Below are 21,139 nucleotides of genomic sequence, written 5' to 3' on the forward strand. Positions count from 1 at the left end.
CTTACTGTCTGCCGAAGCGTGAAGCCTGAAGGGCCGTACTTATTCCTTTCTTTTAAATCAGCTGTTCCGTGTCGCCCGGAAGAAACAAAAGGCGGTGCGACGATTGTCACCATTGCGTAGTGTGGGCGGATGCGTTCTTTCGCAGCTCGTTACCTTGTTAAACACCCGTGTTTGACAAAGAATTTTAACGAGTGTGAATACGCAGTGAATTGTGCATGTGATACCACTTCGCGTGCAATCGATGCTTCATACGGGCAGTTAGGCAAAATATTGCTGCACGCGAGGGAGTTTAGAAAACACCCTGACAGGAAAAGATCTACCACCTCGTGAGACCAAAAAAATTGGCTGTGTGGTAATTGTGTATTGGAAATATTAGCCAAGAAGTTTTTGTGTTGTGATAATAATTTAAAAGTCATTGATACGAAAAAACAGAGCGTTAGCGCTACCTTGCGATAATGAATAAATGAAATTTATTTTGTCTCTTCGGTTACGAAGAACACCAGAGTTGACAAAAACGAAAGACAAGTAGTAAACAGTTGTTCAAACACGCTTATTGGTAAAAAAAAGAAAGAAATAATGCAAGCTACTAATTCCAACACGTTAAAACTTCATGTTTTCAAGAATATATGTTTCAGCACAGGCAACTTAACTAAAAATAAAATAATTGATTTTTTTTATTTATATTAAATTACCTTCTGAGTTTTGCATTTCTAGTCAACTGGTAATTCGTCAATTACCGTTTTTTCGGCGGCAATAAAACGCATTTTCTAAAGATTTTATATTTGAATTATGCGCCATCCGTGATGGTAATAATAATAATATTCGGTAATTTGACAGCATACGTATACGGTGTATTAGGCTTTTGTACAATTACAATTAAGCTAGTGATGTAAACACAAGACACAATTGACAGTTAATTTCTCTACGTTTACTTATTCGTCTCTTATATTACAGTAGCGAAGGTTTAGAAATATTTCAATTGAAAAGACAGGATAAAGCGACAAAACAACAGTTGTAAAACACACTTACAGTTAAAAACACATTTAAATTAAATTGAAAAAATAAGCGTGGTCGCTACACTTAGTACACAAACGTGCCATTTATGTTTAATTATTTTGAAATTAAACTTCTAATAGAAACAAAAGTGTGCGTAAAGACACTACATGTACAGTGAGGGGAGTCGGCTTTAAAGAGGATTGACCAAATATTGGGTGCTACAAATACACAACACATGCTGACTGCACAATACAAAATTAAACAGTGATAATTAGCGTGACATTTATAGTAGGGTGGGGGAAGATGGGACACCCGTACGTTCTATTTTCTTGTCAAAGACTTATAAAACCATGTCTTCAAAAACTCCCTTAGAACGTTGTTAATTGTTTAAAACACGATCATATTATCTGCTAAAAGTGTTCCGTCTTCCCCCACCCTACCATATATTAAAATACGTGATTGCATTGTAAAAGATTACACTACGTCTATATAGTCCAGGGTTAGGTAGTAATGTCACTAGAAATGTTTTAAAAAGTGATTCTAAATGACCTAACCATGGTACATTGTTTTTAGTTACAATATTTCAGAATTCATTTGAAATTGCTACGCAGTACGGAAAAAGCAATTGATTGCATACTGTTTGAAAAATCACACTAAAATAATAAAAATATTAACTGAAACCATTAAAATCACATCATTTTTTACCATTCGCTACCCAGTGGTCACAAATGGGTTGTCTAAAATATCAGCCACACAAAAAATGAAAAAATTCTCCAAAATAATCACTAACAAAGTAACTCGTAGGCTGGTACAAAGTGTATGAAACAGAACACTTGTGTTATAATGACTGTCGTTTTAGGGCCTTGCAAGGATAAATAGGTTTAATTCATTCATCATTCACTGTGAAACATCAATCAAAAACAGAAGTGCATAAAAATATCTGACACATTGAGGCCTGCTACAACATCAGATCTGGTACTGTGGGTTTTTATCAAGCCACGTTTTCAGCTTAGATGGGTAATCTGTCATCACACCTTCCGCTCCAAGTTTAAAAGCACCTTCAAAATCTTCTTCACTATTTAAAACCCAGAAGTACGTCTGCAATTTTGGGAAATTTTTAAATAAAAAGTTACAACACCTTTATATAATCTCTCAACCCAGTGGTCACTAATGGGTTGTCCATATTATCAGCCGAAAATAAAAAATAAACAAAATTTAAAAGTAAACACCCACAAAGTCAAATACATATTAAATTTATAATCTGGTACGAGGTGTATGACCCACCTTGTTATAACGACTGTAATTTTCCGGCCCTCAAAGATAAAGTAAGGTACATTCATTTGTATAATGGGCAATGCTAATCGTTCAAATAAAATACCCTTGGTATGCAAGCTCCTACCTTTAACATTTGCAGCAGTCAAAAAATTTTAATTGGATATTGTTTAAACAGCTTGTAGCTCATAAAAAAATACTACCAGTGGTTGGGAGTAGTACATTGTGTGTGTACACACACAGTAATAGCAATATTGTAATTTCACAAGATGGGAGATTCTTATTACTTTAACAAAAATAAAGCAAACCGGCGCCGTGGCGTAGTGGTTAGCGCGCCTGCCTGTAACCCAGAGCTAATGGGTTCAAGGCTCGATGCTGCTACCATTGTGGGCGTATGTGTCCTTGGGCAAGACACTTAACGGCAATTGCTCCAACCCAGTGGTTACTAATGGGTTGTCTAAATTATCAGAAATACATAAAAAAAAATCCAAAAAAAATAATTACCCACAAAGTAACATACATGGTAACTCGTAAGCTGGCACGAGGTGTTAAACCCGTGTGATAACGACTGTCGTTTTCCAGCCACGCGAGGATAAAGTAAGTTACATTCATTACATTCAAACATTATGTGTCAGATAACCAAGTATTAAAATGTTGATAGAACAAACTTGCAAAAATGTGAAATGGTTTTTAATTACCGGTATGCCCCGCGCTTTTAGATGTGAGACGAGAATCCTGCTTCTCATGAGGAATGCAAGAAATGAATACATTCTTTTTTGTGTTGGAGAAAATGGAAAGTCCAATCTAAGAATAATTCAAAATAAAAAATATTTGGGTAATTATGAAATTGAAATCCCATTTGTAAGTAGTGTATTGATAAAAGTATTTTTGTGTATTACTTCTCATTTATTATAAAAGGGAGGTATAACTTTGTGTGTTTTTTCAAGCCCAAAACGTGTCTGTATCTTTCAAGAAAATTATTTTAACTATGTTTTTTTATCAAGACTTTTACAAAAATTGTTTTAATTTTTTTTTTTACTTTTTTTGACAAGACACTTACTTAGTGAATATGTCAGGATAGGGGATCTCAAAAAAACTCTCCTTCAGTGGAATAAATGGCAGGAGACCAGTGTAGAACCAAACGTACACCAGTAATACTCGCTTCATGGAAAATATCAATGGAACGCTAGGATTCTGTAAGCAAAAGTTGAAGGTGAGGCAAAATACGTCATTAGTTGTCACAATAAGTCATTAGTTGTCACACACCCTCAGAAGAGTAGCAGCATTGAGTCTTGAAACTGTAACCTCTGGACTAGAGGCGGACACATAAATATTACATCCTTATGTTTTAACAGAGTTTAATACCTATCTAGGGCCTAGGCTATCTTTACTAGTTTATTTATTTTTCCCTATGAATGATACAGTAAGCAATCAGTGGGATGTTTCATACCAGCTTGTGTAATTTCCTGCAGTTTTTGTCACTGAAATTCCCCCACACTGTTAACTTTTCACGTTGGTATTTCTTTACTAGATCATGTACCTTTATTGGTAGATGCAACAGTTTAATAAAATAACTTAAAATTTTTAAAAGTTGTTAAAAATGGTTAACTAAATTAATAAAATAAATAAAAACAATACAATATTTTGACCAAAAGGCATCAAGAGTCTCGTGGAGACTTGATTCGTGTCTGTTACATTTTCGTATCCCAGATCCCTACTGTATTTCTTTACACAAGCGTCATCCAACTATATAAGAACCAAATCCGGTTAAGATTGGCAGAATGGCCTGCTTATCCTAGGATTTATCATTCACCAACCTTCATAATAAGTTCATCATTTTCAGCTTTCACATCCACATTAATGGGAATGCTCGGAAATTCTTCAAACACTTGATCAAGTAAAGGGATTCTCTCCTCTTCACCATCATTATTGTACATAGTATCTTTACAAAATGTCACTTTGAGACATTTACAAATTGGAGGTAGTTCCTAAAAGGAAAAATTTATATTTATATAATATATTACTTACAATTACTTAAAATTTGTTTTAATGAATCATAGAATTATTGTTTGTTTAATAAACTGTTAGAAATGTGCTAGTAGTTTACTCCAAAAAACTAAGCATAACTTAAGAATGAACAAGTTTAAACATTAAGGAATATAAAAGCTGTAAAAATTCTAATAAGGTTTAATATTTCAGAACCAAATACAATACAGGATACAGGCCAGTCCTGGCTATAAGTTCTCACAAATTGTCGTGACAAACATTATGTTATGAGTTATAATTAAAAAAAACATATTTTCAATAGATTGACAGAGTTTTAATCTATATTTTTCATTTATTTTTTTTCAGTCTACAAGTAATATCAATAAAAAACATAGATCATAGGCTATTCTGTTTATTTAAACAAAAAAATGAAATAATATTATGTCTTGTAGTCATAGAACTTGTAAGAAGCAAAAATAAATTATCTGAAAACCACAATTAATTCATTTAAAACTAATATATTTTTTATTTATTAATATCTAATAACTACGAACCTCATAATCAAAATCGGATATCTTTGCATCAACACCAGCGATACGTTTTAAATCAATATCGTGGGCAACAACTACCCGCTTGTCTTTGGTGAGATGAACATCTAGTTCAAGCATTTGAGTTCCAATGTCAATTGCACTGTAGTTGTAAAAGTAAATTCTAACGATAATTTTGTAAATTTTAAGGTAACATAAATACCCTATGCATTGAAATATACATCAAGTTTGATAATCAAACTATAGATTAAATTTATATAGGTACTTATACATTATAAAACAATAAAACATTTTATAAAAATAACAATATATATATAAATACATCAGAAAAAGATTTAAAAAAAATATATATTGATATATATAAATATATTATTAACATTTTAAATAAAAATATATAACAAACTGAAGATTTAAGGATATAGTTGATATAACACATTATAGTAAAAAAATATTGTTAAAATGTCAATTTTATTTTAGTTTAAAATGATGCTTGCAACCCAAACTTTCAAAAATGTTTGTTGGTCATTTTGGGGCAGAATCGAAACTGACATGCTGATTAATAATAACATTTCATTGACAAACAAGACGTAACAGGAAATGAACAACCATAACATAAATATGCAATTACTTGTGAAATGCTGACAACGTGTTCTCGGTTTTTTCAGCTGCACCTACAACATATTAAAACATTGCGAATGAGTGAATGAATTTATACATATAGCTGTAACTCTATAATTTATAAAAAAGGGTGTTATGTTTTATAAACCTTATACATGCTTAACTTAACTTGTGTGTGATTGTTGTTTTTTTATATGGCCGCAATTTAAACATCCTATTTTAGACCACTGGTTTACAGCAATGTATGTTAAGTGTCTTGCCCAAATACACACACACCCACAATAGTGTAAGCGATGAGCCTTTACCCCCTTTAATGTGCTATGGTTAATTTGCAAGTGATCCAACAATGGTGCTACAGTGCCATTTAAAAATAAACTGTAACTTACCCCCTCTGTGGCTGATGTGAGTACACCAAAAATCTCTTTTCTTTTTCTTGTGCAAAATGGTCGGGCATTTTAGAAGCAGGACTGAAGTTATAACATAACCACCAAATACACCCAAAACTGCATACCCGGCGGTTGCACCAGCCGAAAGACTCATTTCAAAATCAATATAACTAGAATATCGATAAATTAACTTCTAGTAAGGAAATTAGTTTATTGTCAAGCTGAATGCCCGAAAATTTATTCTAAGCTATTACAGTGATAATTCTGCCAAAAAGAATATTAAAAACATTCACATAATAAATAATAGAAATGATTTGCATTATTAGAATACTAGTATATAGATGGCAGTTTCAGTTTGCCGTAAATCACAACGTGTCAATAATACATAGACTCTAAGCTAAGTCTAAGCAGAAAGAGTTCGACACAAGGCATTTCACACCTACGTACGTACGTATGCTTCCGAGTAAGAAGAAACTTACAGCTGTAAATGTCAATATCTACCACATTTTCGAAGTAAAGCCATTTTTATGTCAAATGCGAATAGATCTATATCTGTGATTTACCTAGCTTATCTATTATCATACGATTAGTAAGCATGACTTGCACTTTATTCTTTGGCAAACAAGTTCTGCTGCTTGCGACGCTACGAAATCATCGTCTGTAGTATTTTACGTCCACAGAAATCTGAGGATTCTGGCTCATGTAGTTGTCAGAAACTGACATACTAACACAACACTTGGTAATTGGACTTTTGTGCGACTGCCGACAAATACTCATCAGCTTTAATAAATTTCTCGTGCCCAATTACTCATATCACGAATTAAAATTCGCTACAGGGTAATTCCCTAAAGAAGAAACTCAAACACATGATATTTCTAAATGGAAAGATAAAACATTTATATTAATGTAGTACAATTTAGTTTAAGCGGAGTTTTTTTTTCGTTTGAAGCCGCATACCAACCTAAAATTAAAGTTTTATATATGCGTCACACAAAATTTCTCTCATACATCACACGCTACCAATCAAATATTGTTTAGAAATAAACACAGATTGTATATTTCTATAAGTGCAATAAGAAAAGACCTATAGATACCAATACTACTGATCATACAACTCTATTTATTTTACTAGAACTCAGTAAATTGGTAATAAATTCCTTGAATTCCAAGCATATGAAAGATTACGTACATAATATGGAATGAAATGTACAATTATGCAACTAGAGCAAAACGATCTAATATCACAAGTGCATAGCCGATTTGTGCATATGGAGATCACAAAAGTGGCAATCAAAAACAGTTAAACTAAAGATATCATAACTTGTCAATTAAACAACGTGTTTAAAACGGTAGAACTTTATAACGTATTAATAATCGGTTAAACTTTTTCGATCATGTTTATACAGGCCAAGTATTTAAAAATGGCACATATAACATTAAACTGCACATTATAGAATGAGTGATTTTTCAAATAATGTTTGATACATTGATGCTTGGTTTGGTCGTTGTAATGTTTAGTTTCTCCACTCGTGCTTGCAGTAGCCTGGGTGAAGGGGTTCAGCGGGTATTCCCCTTCTACAGGAATGTATCGTTTTAAGTGTCAACAATTTAAAAAAAAAATTATTAAAAAAATGTGTTGTATTAAAAATATAAATAAGTTGCAACAACATTAGTTTATGTATATTTATTAGCAAAATAATAAAAATCAAGTTTTTAACAGCAAAATACAATATGTTATAGAACAAATATAAAGGTGACTTACTGAACCATCCTACATCGATGTTGGTGAAGTCTTGGAGTAGCAGCATCCACATCATTCACCGTCTCCGGACTCCACAATCTCTCAGCTACTGCACTTGCTCGTGGCCTGTTATGTTAAATATATTCAGTATTAATTAACCAGCGGTATATTGTGTGGTACAGGAAAGTTATTCAGGTGGAACGTGAGCAACTTATAGGTTTGCTTGTCAAACAAAAATGCAATAAAAGTTTCGCCCCAACACTTCATGGCCTGTTGTATTATAATTAATTTCATACATTATAAGAATACAAGTTTTTTGAATAGTAAAAATTGTACAACATTAACTCTTTAAAATGTTAATATGGTGCAATGGCTGGGAATGAAGACAATACATGATAGCTTATGTTATGCCTTATGGAGTTATTACAATTATTATAATTTTACCACTTTTCAATAATATGCCATATACCGGTATATGGCATACAATAAGCTTATATTACACCATGGAATATAGAGTAGTATTATAATCAATATAATTTCACCAATTTATCATAAAAAATATATAAAAGTATTAAAAAAAAAACATTTCGAAAGTTGAATAGTGATTTAAAATAATATGAACTAACCATAATCTTGGAGTAACATTTGACCCATCCACATATTCACCCCATAAACAAGCTTCACCGCCAATCAACAACTTCTTTTGTTCAGCAGTCCCTATGATAAGATTTATATAAGAATAGGCCATATTGCTTGTTACCCATGTAATGAGCTTATTAAAACCAACCTTAGATCCCTATTTCCAAACCATGGTATTTGGTATTCATAGAGTGCTCTAACATAGACAGCAATTTAGCTTTTGACAACGAATTTTCATTTTGTCATGTGTAAACTTAGAAAAACTAATGTTTTCTGTTATTAAAATTAAACACACACACATATATATATATATAAATATACCGATACAGCTATATATATACACAATTTTCTTTATATTATATTCCAATAAATAAAACAACACTGTTTGGAGATGAATAAAGTAGAACTTGAAAATTGGAATGCAAACTATGAAATATTAATAAAACAGCAAAAATACCCTTACAGAAAAAACTAAGTTTAATTCAAAAACACAACCTCGAAACTTACCATTAAAATTAGATGGTTCATATGAATAATATCTCTTCCAATCTTCCCCAGTAGATATGTAATCAAGATACCATGGAGCAGCAAGAAGGGCCCTGTATCCCAATGCTGTTACTTTAGCAAGCTCATTATCTGGATGGTTGTTTATCCACACCTCAACTACGGTGTCAGCTTTTACCTGGAATTTATAATGTTGTTTTTTGAAAGCTGTACAGAAATTTGTTTCTCTGTATACTTTATGCCTTGTGTTTGAAATAACTTTCAACATGCTGTATGTTATCAAACATTTTGAGACAATTTTTCCCTATTTAGCAGCACAATGAACCAATGTAATATATTACACACGCATACCTTGACACCATTATCCACCACTTCCTGCCACACAATGTAGCTGTAACCAATGGCAGCACTGATATCAAGCACTTGTTGTATGTAGACTTGCTCCAACTTCTTATAATCCCCTGTCATGTTGTGTGACTTCATCCAGTTGTTGATGGCAGGGTTGGATTGCCTGGATATATAGAAATAATATAAATGGTGGTTTAAATAGAAATAATACAATGTTAATGTTTAAATAGAAATAACATAAATGTTAATTTTAATAGAAATAACATAAAATGTTGATTTTAATAGAAATAACATAAAATGTTGATTTTAATAGAAATAACATAAAATGTTGATTTTAATAGAAATAACATAAATGTATACTTAAATGGAAAATATTCAAAACAGTCTTGGCTGTAAAAAGCATATAGTTTTTCTGTCATGGAGAAATATAAAAACAAAATCATAAATGAGCATAGTATTTTAAATAAAAACAAAATTCATTTTTGACATACAGGTATGAACTCGATATTGCAAGCTAAATACCCTGGATAACAGAATAATAATTTTCAGCATATTTAACAAATAATATTTATTAGTTTTACTACCATATTTTCATATAAATACAATAGCAGTATAGCCCTATACTATGTAAACATGCATACATAGTAATATTGCATTAATATTGTAAAAACTCACCAGCAACTAAAGCTGACTTCATCACCACCAAGATGAATGTAAGCATCTTTAAATGATGATTTTACTTCAGTGAATAAGTTCTGTATGAAAGTATATGTGGTGTTCACTGTAGGGTTGATGGGACCATAGTTTCCATTTGGGTTGCTTCCTGGTGAAAAGTAAATACGTTAAAGAAAAGGATTGAATAATACTTCAATTTTGGACCGTACACCTGAATTTGGGCCACAGTACAGTTTAGCACTGTCACATATACCAACACTTGCTTGTACATTAATTGAAATAATATAAAACAAAATAAAGTAAATGGGAATTAAACAATATTACAGTTCAAAACTATTTTATCTGGTTTAGGGCCTGAAATGAATGTCTGATTTGACGATTACTTTAAATATTTTTTAAATTAACTCTCTGTTTGACAAGATATATTTTAAAGTTACTGAATTAAATTAAACAAACAAATACCTGTGTAGCATTCTGTTAGAAGTCCTGGTTGTCCTTTGCCCATAGATGTTGTGTGTCCTGGTGTGTCAAACTCAGGCACAACACGAATGCCTCGTAAACGAGCATACTCAATTACTTCTGCCACATCTTCGATTGTGTAGATATGTGTGATTGGGTTGTATGCTCCCTGTGTGGTTTAGATATATTGTGATATCTTCGGATTTGGCGAATTAAAGCTTTAATTATTCACATCAGTGGTTCTCAACCACCGGTCCGCAGACTGTCGGCGTCAACTTTCCTGCCGGTCCGCCAAATATATTACAATTTTACATCTCAATTGCAAAATGCAAGATGTTAAAGTCTTGTCCGTTGATTAAAGAAATAAAACATCAAATTTTAAATTGATTTAGAACTTAGCCAGTTCCGTAATTTACAGCACTGTGACGTAACATAGAGTTCATGGTCTAGACGTAATTACATTTTGAAGGTCCACCGGTCCGCAAAATTTGTTTCGAAATTTTAGCGGTCCGCCAGCTAAAAAGGTTGAGAAACACTGATTTACATAATAGATCTAATTGGATGTAATTTTATACTTTAAGTGACTTCAAATTTAATAATGTCAAAAATAATACTTGAGCAGTTCAATAAAACAAAAGGTTAGACAAACTACACTCTACACCTAACATATCTATATACATAAAATTTGTATAAATAAATATGGGTCTTTTATTTACTTAACGATTGTATATGCCCCCTGTAATAAAGCATTTCATGTTATTTTTTTATTTTTAGGTAATTTTAGTAACTTTTGATGATACAAACAAAGATATAAAAAAATAAAAAGTTATAAATAGGTAATATAAATTAAGGTATATCAGTACTAAGGTATATCAATAAATGGGTAATTTTTTTATTTATCTAACTGTTGTTTATGCCCCCTCTATTAAAGTATCTGCCTCAAACTACCACACAGAACCCACCTTTGCACTAAGATCAGGATACACAGTACTGACGTATGGGAATGACTGGTCATCCACAATATGCCAATGAAATACATTGATCTTGTTATAAGCCATTCCATCCTGTGTGAAGATACAATGTAAGTAATTTATCAGAATAGAATTTGTAGTAGGTGGAAATAGACATTATGTGTATTAGTGTATACCATTCTTATCAATACAGTTAATTTTGATGCTAAGGCAAACAGAGAAGATATTGTTTGTGATATAAAGCCTCATAACGAGCCAAAAAAGATGATTCATACCTTCATTTTATTTTATTTTTCATTTAGTAGTAAACAAAGAATATTTCATAATTTTATAACCGTATCCTCAAGACTATCAAAAAACGTTGTTACTTGTTAAAACACGAATAGAAAATATGGGAATATGGAAACAGAATCCATCTTACCCCACAGTATTCCACCATTTTTATGAACTATGCAATACACAGTGTTAAAAAATAGTCAAACTCTATTAGAATACTTATGTGGTTTAGTGATTCATGCTTACAATATTTTCAAGTATCACATTAACAGGTTGGTAATGTCTTGAAGTATCGAGTAATATTCCACGATGGGCGTATCTTGGTTTGTCGATTATGTTTGTCTTGTTTGCAACTATCTGCAAAAGATACCCATAATATAAGCCATGTCCTAGAAATCATATAAAAGATTCTCTACTGTTGTACAGCACTTTAAAACATTAATTTGTAGTTATAACATAAAATTAAGTTTAAAAAAATTTTTTTTTTCAAGATACCCTTTTATTTACTGCAGTTGCATTTTGTGGGTTTTTTTTTAATGTTTTCGAACTGATTATACTACAAGATTAAACAGTCTTTGACACTGCTCAAGACAATACAATAATATTTATAAAATAATATTAAAATATCTGACCTGTCCTGAATCGGACTCCCACAAAAGTTGCGAAAATGATTCCATTCCTCTTAATATTCCCCAAACTGATTTTGCCGTTAATGTTGCAACAGCCATGCTGTTAATATCCAGGGCATCTTGAAAAAGAATGTTATTCCAGTACATTGAAAGTTGAAACTATAGTTAGACTAAAAATTATGTTTAACTTCTCCATGTATAGCATTTGTGATAGTTATATCATTGTAGTAAGCAAGTAAAAAGTTAGCTTACAAGATTCATCCATATCTAAAGAAGGATAATCCTCACATGGAGCCATCAAGTTAACTTCCAAACCAGTGAGCATTGGTGTGGTCAGTGGTCTGCAGGATGAAAAGCAGATGTTATGGAAATAAATAACACATCACAGGATTTTCCAAGTGCTAAAAATATTGAAAGTAAAGTCTATTTGAATTTTGCTATATGTTAAATCCAGTTGGAACATCTATATCCAGTTATCCACCAATTAAAGTTACTTAGAAAAACTTAACTTATACTGTTTTTTACTTTTAAATATTGGGGTGTTGATTTTGAAAGTTTAGTAAAAGAGATGGTGTTAAAAAGTTTAAAAAATGCTGCACTAGGATACCAGAAATTGCTAAAAAATAGTTTTGTTACCTGAATCTGAGCTTTTGGTCTCCAGCACTGTTAATAATGATGGCACCATATCGTTTAAATGCTTCATACACCAAGTCACATTTATAGGACTTTGATGCATAAGTAAACATGAACGATTCAACTGCAACTGGGAATGTCTGGTGGAAAAAGGGAAGTTAAAGGTTATGTTGTGCAACTGAATACCCAGAAAATGCAAAATAAAATAATTTTTGTGAGAAAGAAGAAAATTCTTTGAGAGTATCTTTGAAACCGAACTATATAACTATATATATGAAAAGTGATATTTCAAAATGGTAAAAAAAATGCATTGAACAGAAATTATTTTCGAACTAAAAGCTTAATTTCAAGATGCTGATAAAGTCACATAAAACAAAGCATTTCAATAGCAAATAAAACATTGTAAACCCACATTACTTGGTAATTTATACAGAGATGTATATATAACCAGTTCCTACCTCTGCTGTAGATACATGGGACTCAGGTTGAGGCCACACACTACCAGGACTTGTGTTGCCAAGCAAAGGAGTTGGGAAGTCAAGTGATAACTTTCGCTGAGAATTCGCTAGAGCGACCACAGCGATAGAAGTAACAAAAAATAACTGACGTAACATTTTAACCTAAATCTTAAACTACAGAATTGAATATTACGTTAGAAAGTTGCATAATCAATCGTGCAATAAACTGCTAATGAAATCAAACAAAATTTGGTGAGACATAAAACAAAAATAGAAATGGCTTCAAATAAACATGAGTTTAAACAAAGTTGTTTTATACTGTTAAGACTACATAGCTAAAATTTCATATAGGATAAGGTTAAATGAAAAAAGTTGTAACTACATAATATGTGAACTAATATACTGTAAGACATTAAAATAACATGTATTTATATTGTAGGTAGATTGAACATTATACAGAACATGTATACAAACTGAAGCGTTATGCAACATATAAGTGTAGCTACAGAAATTTGCATAAAACTTGAAAACTGGTGACTTTTGATTGAACTTATATATATACATCAAACATAAGCACATGAAGAATAAAGAGCAAATATATTTCATTCAGTTATTTCCTGTTCATCCAGTCAAACACGCAGTAACTTGGGTGGAGGGGTTCAGCTGGGATGCCACGTCTGAAAAGGAGCTTGTTTTTTATTTGTTAAACAAATTTTAAAAAGGTCTTTTATTATAATATAATTTTAGGTTCAGAGTTTTGTCTACAAACGTTTAGTTAGAAAAATGAAAAAATAATGTTAAACTGTTAAAAAAAGGTAATAATTTATTAAATTTATTATAAGAAAAAACCAACTATGGTGAAACAGATTTAATGAAAGGTGATATATAAGGTGACAAATATAAAGGTGACTTACTGAACCATCCTACATCGATGTTGATGAAGTCTTGGAGTAGCAGCATCCACATCATTCAACGTCTCCGGACTCCACAATCTCTCAGCTACTGCACTTGCTCGTGGCCTGTTATGTTGCACATGAGAAACTTAGAAAGAAAATTAGGTTTACTAAAATCAAACAAGTAAACAGTAAACAAAACAAAAAGAATTTTTTCAAGTGGTACAAGAAAAAAACGAAAATGATAACTGTTTCTATTCTACATAGGCGTGTCTTGACACAAGCAGGGATATACACCAGATTTAACCAATTTACAACATTGCAAAGGATTTTTATGTTTTTTACGTATTATATGATAATACAGTTATGCATAACAATATTACCAACCATAATCTTGGTGATATATTTGTGGCATCCACATATTCACCCCATAAACAAGCTTCACCACCAATCACCAGTGCCTTTTGTTGAGCAGTTCCTGAATAAAATAATATTAATAACCATAAGAAAATTACCTTTCAACTCAGTGATCACTATGTTGTCCAAATTGTCAGTCATCCAAAAATAAAAAAGAAACATGTTTAAGTTTTATGAAATAAAACACCCATTTTTGTTACTTTTGATGTTATCCCATCATGCTAGGGTGGGGGGGATGGGACACCTTTAGCACATAATATCCAAATATCCTGATTGTGTTTTAAACGATTAACAGTGGGCTATGGAAGTTGTGAGGATACGTTTTTTTAATTCTTTGAATGTTCTTTGTTTACTACCAAATGAGACGTAACATCAGAATGAAAAGGTGTCTCATCTTCCTCTACCCTACTGTATACAAATCTCACCCACCATTAAAGTTAGTTGGTTCATACGAATAATATTTCTTCCAATCTTCCCCCACGGTAAGTTCCTCCAAATACCACGGAGCAGCTAAGATTGTTCGATATCCCAATGCTGTTACTTTAGCCATCTCCACCTCAGGATGGTTGTTTATCCACACTTCAACTACTGTGTCATCTTTTGCCTAAGTTAGATAATCAATTATGGTTTACTATGTGAACCATGCAGATTTGTAGTTATGTTATAACTAAATATCAGTGTGTTGCAAGCAGTAAACACTCTATATGGAATGTGCAGTAAAATAAACCTGATTTACCATTATCTAACATTTCATAGTGCTGCTCATAATATATTAGTTATAGTTAAGTAAAAGAAATGTAATTAATGTGTTAACATTAAAGAAAAATTTCACCTTTTAAGTGTCGCAGCCGCAGGCAAAAAGCTGGTTTTAATGTGTTCAGCGGTTTTAAAACTTTATTCTCCATTCTATCACTATTTACAATCAAACCGATGAACAATAGGGACAGTGTCTTATAGTATTAACAAAGAAGGTAACACAAAAGCACTAGGAAGTTTGGGAACCATATAACCCAACATAGTTTTCAAAACACATAGAGATCTTACCTTTACACCATTGTCTATCACTTCTTGCCACACAATGTAACTAAATCCAATTGCTCCAGTAATGTCAATAACTTGTTGAATGTAAACTTGCTCAAGTTTTGCATAGTCACCACTCATGTTGTGTGCAGCCATCCATGTCGTTATGTTTGGGTTCGATTTCCTTATAAGGTAATGGGTAAATTAGTTGGATATTAATATTCTTTTGACAGAACAAGTATTGTTTCTATGGTAGGGTGGGGAAAGATGGGACACCTTTAGCACATAGTATTCAAATATCCTGATTGTGTTTTAAACAATTACCGACAGTCTATGGAAGTTGTTAGGATACGGTTTAATAATTCTTTAAAAGTTCTTTGTTTACTACCAAATGCGACAAGAAAATAAATTGAAAAGGTGTCCCCATCATAGTGTCACATAGGGAAAAAACGGAAACAAATATTTGTTTAGTATTTTTTGCAAGTTAATTGATTCCAATTGGTGCCAGGCTGTGACAGTTTCAATTCCCAACTAAGCTAATCACTTATATTGTTGTGTTGACTTACAAAACAGGCTGTGCAATTACAGTTTAATTGAAGCACATAAAGTCGATTAATACGTCCTCCATTTGGGGCACGTAGTATCAAGCAGTGCATGTGACTTGAGCAATCAGTAATCAGATCACATGCATTCAGCAAACACTTCAAATTTTTTACAATTAATATCAAAATATTTGATATGTCAAATAATTAATGGATGCAAATACAGCAACGTTTGTGGTGTGGAGAAGAACAAACATTACGGTGAAAATATTCGTAAAATTTATGAAGCTACGGTGTAACTCTAAATTGTAGAATAACAGATAAGCCACAACAGCAAATCATTTGTTCATTTATTCAAATAGAAAAAACTCACAAATTATTGCAAAATACAAAACATTAAATAAAATAGCTTGCCTTACTATTGTTATTAGTAACCAAAATCGAGAATACCAAACAAATTTGAAACAGTTTTATGTCCCATTTGCAACTTAATTGCAAGGTTATTCTGTTAGTTTAAGTTTAAGTACTGCTGATTTTAAGATAAAAAAATATATGAAAATAAGACTAAATGGATCCATAAACCTTACCAGCAATCAAAGGGAACTTCATCTCCACCAAGATGAATGTATTTGTCTTTAAACTGACCCCGAACTTCAGTAAAAAGGTTTTTAATGAAGGTGTAAGATGAATTTACTGTTGGATTAATCGGTCCAACATCTCCGTTTGGTTTTCCACCTTAAAATAAAAAAGGTTTAAAAGCACTGGTTTATATTACATACATATTGCATTTTAAATATAGCTAGTTTTTGTAGTTGGCTTCGACTGGCTGTTCCCTTTTAATATCGAAACATAATAGTTAGTAGCAGTATATTACATATTATAGTTGATATATTTATACTAAGGAAGATACAAAAAACTTTCAATGCAAAAACACATAATAAAGTTAACATTTAAGGTAAATTAAAAAATAAATCCCAGTACTCTGCAATTCTGCATACCTGTGTAGCAAGTTGTAAGCAAGCCTGGTTGACCCAACCCCCATGAATAAGTGTGACCCGGTGTGTCAAACTCAGGTACAACTCGTATACCACGTAATCGAGCAAATTCGATAACTTGGGCAATCATTTCAGGTGTGTACACTAAGTTTAATGAACTGTAGGAGCCCTGGTGGGTAAAACAATGTGATTTTGTGAGAATGTAAAGAGCTATATTAAACTAGCTCATGTATGAGGTATAATGTCCTTAATTTTAAACCAAATCAAAAAAATGAGCCAACTGAGAGCTTGCAGTCAAAGGGGGGAAAAACGGATACAACTTAAAGCACTCGTTTACTCTTCTTTTTTACAATACAGTGATATGCTCACTGCTCAGTTATAAGTATATTTCTATATTATCCCTACATAACTAGTGTGTATTGTGTGTTAACCTGAGTATGCAAACATTAAAAGAGCTACGGCCTGTTTAAAAATCAGACATATGAATAGAATTTAAATCACGAGTGCATAAGAATTATTTACTACGTCTGCATATTTGTTATTGCATGACAAAGCAGAACAAATTTGCAATGCAAAGATTAATCATTTACCTTTAAATGTAGGTTAGGGTATACAGTGCTGACATATGGGAAGGACTGTGCATCAACTATATGCCAGTGAAACACATTGAATTTGTTATACGCCATGGCTTCCTGCAATGTTACGTATGATTATTGTCAACATTTTAAAGACATAGTAAAAATAAAAGTTTCATGTTTCAAATGTGGGCTATGAATTTAAACCACCAATATTATAATTTAGACTGCTCAACATAAAAAACTTGAAGCAGCCGATTAGGCTTAAAACTTAAACACATGCTCATATTTCTTTTGAAGTTGAGTGCTTGAGCGAAAGTTGTATTGGATAATTCAAAATTGTTTATTAAATACTTTCATAAAAGAAAAAAATTGCCATTTTTATGCTATAAATTGTAGATTAACTTCATTTGAAATAAAATAGATAGAAATATATGACTATTGAAAACCAAAATAAGAACTACATATGTAATGTATATATATATATACATTTGAATACATACAAAAAAAATTTAAACCAAAGGCTCTATCATAAACAAACAGTAAACATTTATTGCGCACCAGATTTTCCAGAATAACATTGACAGGTAGGAAATGTCGTGCAGTATCAAGTAACAAACCACGATGTGCGTACCTCGGTTCATCAATTATGTGGGTTTTGTTTGCAACTGCCTGTAATAGCATAATAATAACAACATACAATCAAACAAAGCTAGGAATGGTCATATATGATTTCCAATGTCGTTTTATTTAATGAAACAGTATATTTAGCAAATTGTAAAAAAAGAAAAAACACTACAGATTTAAATATGGAAAAACTGAAACTTAAAAACAAAATGCTCACGTTCTCAAATTTTAACTTTTAACCCTTAATTATGAGTTAAAAAATTATAATTTTAAAATGACAGATTATACCTGGCCTGAAGGATCTTCCCATATCATTTGTGAAAATGTTTCCAGTCCTGGAATATGGTGTTAAATAGGTGAAACATTAGGGAACATAAGCTATGCAAACCAATGTAACTTTACCTCTTAATACACCCCACACAGATGAAGCGTTGAGTAATGGATTGGAACCCACATCCAGAATATCTAGATTGATTAATCATAAGTTTATTTATAGCTGCAAACACTAACAAACCACATGAAACTTACATCCTTCTTTCATATCAAGTGATGGCATGTCTTCGCATGGTCCTGTAATCATGACTGGCAACACGCTAATAACAGAAGTGCTATACCTAAAAATAAGCATTTTTAAAAGTTTTTTGGTTTATTTAAATTTCATATTAGAACTTAAAAAAAAAACAGTAATAAATAATTGTATTAACAAATTGCATTGTTTTAAGTCCTTTGATCATGGGAATAAATGATAAAATCATTTTTGCTTTGCTAGATTTTAATAGTTAGTTTCAGCATGTAAGATATAATATTATTTTAAAGTTTATTTGACTATTGCAAATTTCACATTAGCACTTGAAAAAAACAACATTAAATATTTGTATTGACAAATTGCATTGTTGTGAGTTCTTTGATTTTGGGAATAAATGATAAAATCATTTTATACAATAATATATGCTTTACTTGTCATGAAACTTTGCTTTGATACCACTTCTAGATATCAGGAGCTGGTATCGCTTAAAAGCTTCATCGGCCACATGACACCGTTGTGAAGTTTGCAGGTATTCGAATCGGAATGCTTGAATGTCTATTGTGTATAACTGCAAAAAAGTTAAAAAAAACAAATACAGATGTTTTCACATGTAAACTTGAGAGACTACGAAAAATGCTAAATTTATTTTTAATAGATACATGTATATTTAAGTCTTGGTATTAAAAAGCAATGCGCTTTTTTAAACAGAATTTCAAGACGCATGTTTTAACATACATAAAAACGATTTATTTAAAAAATGTAGCATAAACATATTTTAAGGTAAAAATATGTTTGTTTAAGGGCAATATAGGGTGGTCTATTCAACATTAAAATAATAAAATAAATAGATACATAGCCTACGCTACATTAAATACCTGTGGAGATGCAGTAACAGTATGGGGTTGTGGCCACACACTTCCTGGGCTTGTTTCACCTAACAGTGGTGCTGGATATCCTAGTTTACCTGTGGCGTGCACAGCACCAACAAGAAGAAGACATACTGCAAAGAAGTCTCTGCAGCCCATTTTAACTTTAACCCAACTTGACCTAACACATTTAATGTAACTGTGAGTCAAAAAATCCTAATTAAACAATAATTTAGACATTTCCGCCCACACAAAGGAAGAAATAAAACAAGCAGCACTTTTACCACTCACTAGTAACAAATTTCCTTCTTTATTTAAGCTTTCTAAACCTAATGAGCTACAGAATTTGTAAGCAATAGATGGGTCCAGACTGGTACTGGAAGTGATTGTTATTCGAGTGCATATGCCCCGGTGTCGAGTTCCAAACGATAGGTTATGTACTGAACAAGAGTCTTTGGTGAACTTAACATCAAAAAACAATTTATCATCACAAGCATTTAAAACACAATCATTTTCTCTGCAGTATTGTAGCATTTCTTCATACCAAGCCAGTATTTCATTCTTTGGGGTTTCAGTATTTTGTTTATCAAGTTTGTATGTTTGTAAGATTTTGGACTGTCTTTCAAAGTCATTTTCATTCTGCTTTTTTTGAATTGTATCTCTAAGATCTTGTAAAAGAAACTTGCTTCGCTCTACATCAATAACTTTATTCTTAGTTTTTGTATCTTTTGGTTGATCATTATCGTGTAGAAATGTTTCAAACCTTGATAAAAGTTGGGAAATTTGCCTCAGACAGAGTTTAGAATCAATTTCAGTATTCATTAGATTCATCTTATTAATAATATCTAAAAACAAATGTGGAGAATTGACTCTATATGTTTAATAAACCATTACTAAAAGAAATAAATCTGCCAATCCAACCCTGACCTGATAGTTAACAGATTCTTGTTTAGTGAAATCAACTTAATCAAGTAAGGATCTGGTGCTATGAAAATGTAACAGACAAAAATCAAGTCAAACCAATTGTACAACAATCCTTATTTCTTACCATTACTAAAACCTTATCTAATCACAATAACTAACTATAGACCATGTTAAATATGGCATACTACTGCCCAACCAGAACGGTATACGGGCCAAGCAAAGTCAAAATCAAGCACAAGTAACAGTAGAACCAATTAATCTACACACATGACACTTAAGAAGTGACAATTTCCTTCCGTAAAGATCATGTTATACATAAAATCACAAGCGTGGCGAATGTTTGATTGTACGTTAATTCCTATAAGAATAGAAAACATAATATTATTTCAAAATTGAAATATCTTTCCACCTAAAAAATAAGGTAACTATGCATCCTGTTCTTAAAAAATGCAATAGACACTACAATACCAAAAAGGAATAGGAAAGCTGAGACGAAAGGAGCCTTCTGCCCTTCTATACTAGAAAAGGGAAATTGCTCATCGGCCGAAGGGTGGGAAGTCACATTTCACATCTACAATTAGCATTAGGCAAATAAAATATTATTTACTTTAAGTA

The 21,139-nt window shown here is 31.8% G+C and overlaps 3 protein-coding genes across 3 annotated transcripts; all 3 read right to left on the reverse strand.

Moving 5' to 3' along the window:
• Window positions 1-829: 829 nt before the first annotated feature.
• On the reverse strand, window positions 830-6,306 carry LOC149736437 (lysophospholipase D GDPD1-like). Its single transcript, XM_089876931.1, has 8 exons — window positions 5,807-6,306; window positions 5,431-5,473; window positions 4,809-4,944; window positions 4,086-4,256; window positions 3,719-3,808; window positions 3,329-3,462; window positions 2,967-3,072; window positions 830-2,094 (listed from the first exon to the last, which is right to left on the reverse strand). Exons 1-8 carry the CDS (start codon window positions 5,958-5,960, stop codon window positions 1,963-1,965), a joined length of 966 nt encoding a protein of 321 aa, XP_089733057.1. The 5' UTR covers window positions 5,961-6,306; the 3' UTR covers window positions 830-1,962.
• Window positions 6,307-6,908: 602 nt separating this feature from the next.
• LOC149736438 (beta-hexosaminidase subunit alpha-like) lies at window positions 6,909-13,324 on the reverse strand. The gene is made up of 13 exons (XM_089876926.1): window positions 13,140-13,324; window positions 12,685-12,821; window positions 12,301-12,389; window positions 12,052-12,167; window positions 11,666-11,776; window positions 11,135-11,236; window positions 10,176-10,341; window positions 9,714-9,861; window positions 9,042-9,201; window positions 8,694-8,868; window positions 8,174-8,264; window positions 7,569-7,673; window positions 6,909-7,381 (listed from the first exon to the last, which is right to left on the reverse strand). Exons 1-13 carry the CDS (start codon window positions 13,293-13,295, stop codon window positions 7,321-7,323), a joined length of 1,617 nt encoding a protein of 538 aa, XP_089733052.1. The 5' UTR covers window positions 13,296-13,324; the 3' UTR covers window positions 6,909-7,320.
• Window positions 13,314-20,464, reverse strand: LOC149736439 (beta-hexosaminidase subunit alpha-like). Its single transcript, XM_089876927.1, has 14 exons — window positions 19,610-20,464; window positions 19,166-19,302; window positions 18,737-18,822; window positions 18,611-18,673; window positions 18,497-18,543; window positions 18,143-18,253; window positions 17,597-17,698; window positions 17,010-17,175; window positions 16,599-16,746; window positions 15,494-15,653; window positions 14,879-15,053; window positions 14,420-14,510; window positions 14,054-14,158; window positions 13,314-13,816 (listed from the first exon to the last, which is right to left on the reverse strand). The coding sequence occupies exons 1-14, from the start codon at window positions 19,757-19,759 to the stop codon at window positions 13,750-13,752; spliced, it is 1,608 nt and encodes a 535-aa protein (XP_089733053.1). The 5' UTR covers window positions 19,760-20,464; the 3' UTR covers window positions 13,314-13,749.
• Between the last annotated feature and the right edge of the window lie 675 nt (window positions 20,465-21,139).

Source organism: Ciona robusta, chromosome 4 (genome assembly GCF_009617815.1).
Source record: "Ciona robusta chromosome 4, ASM961781v2".
NCBI lineage: Eukaryota > Metazoa > Chordata > Ascidiacea > Phlebobranchia > Cionidae > Ciona > Ciona robusta.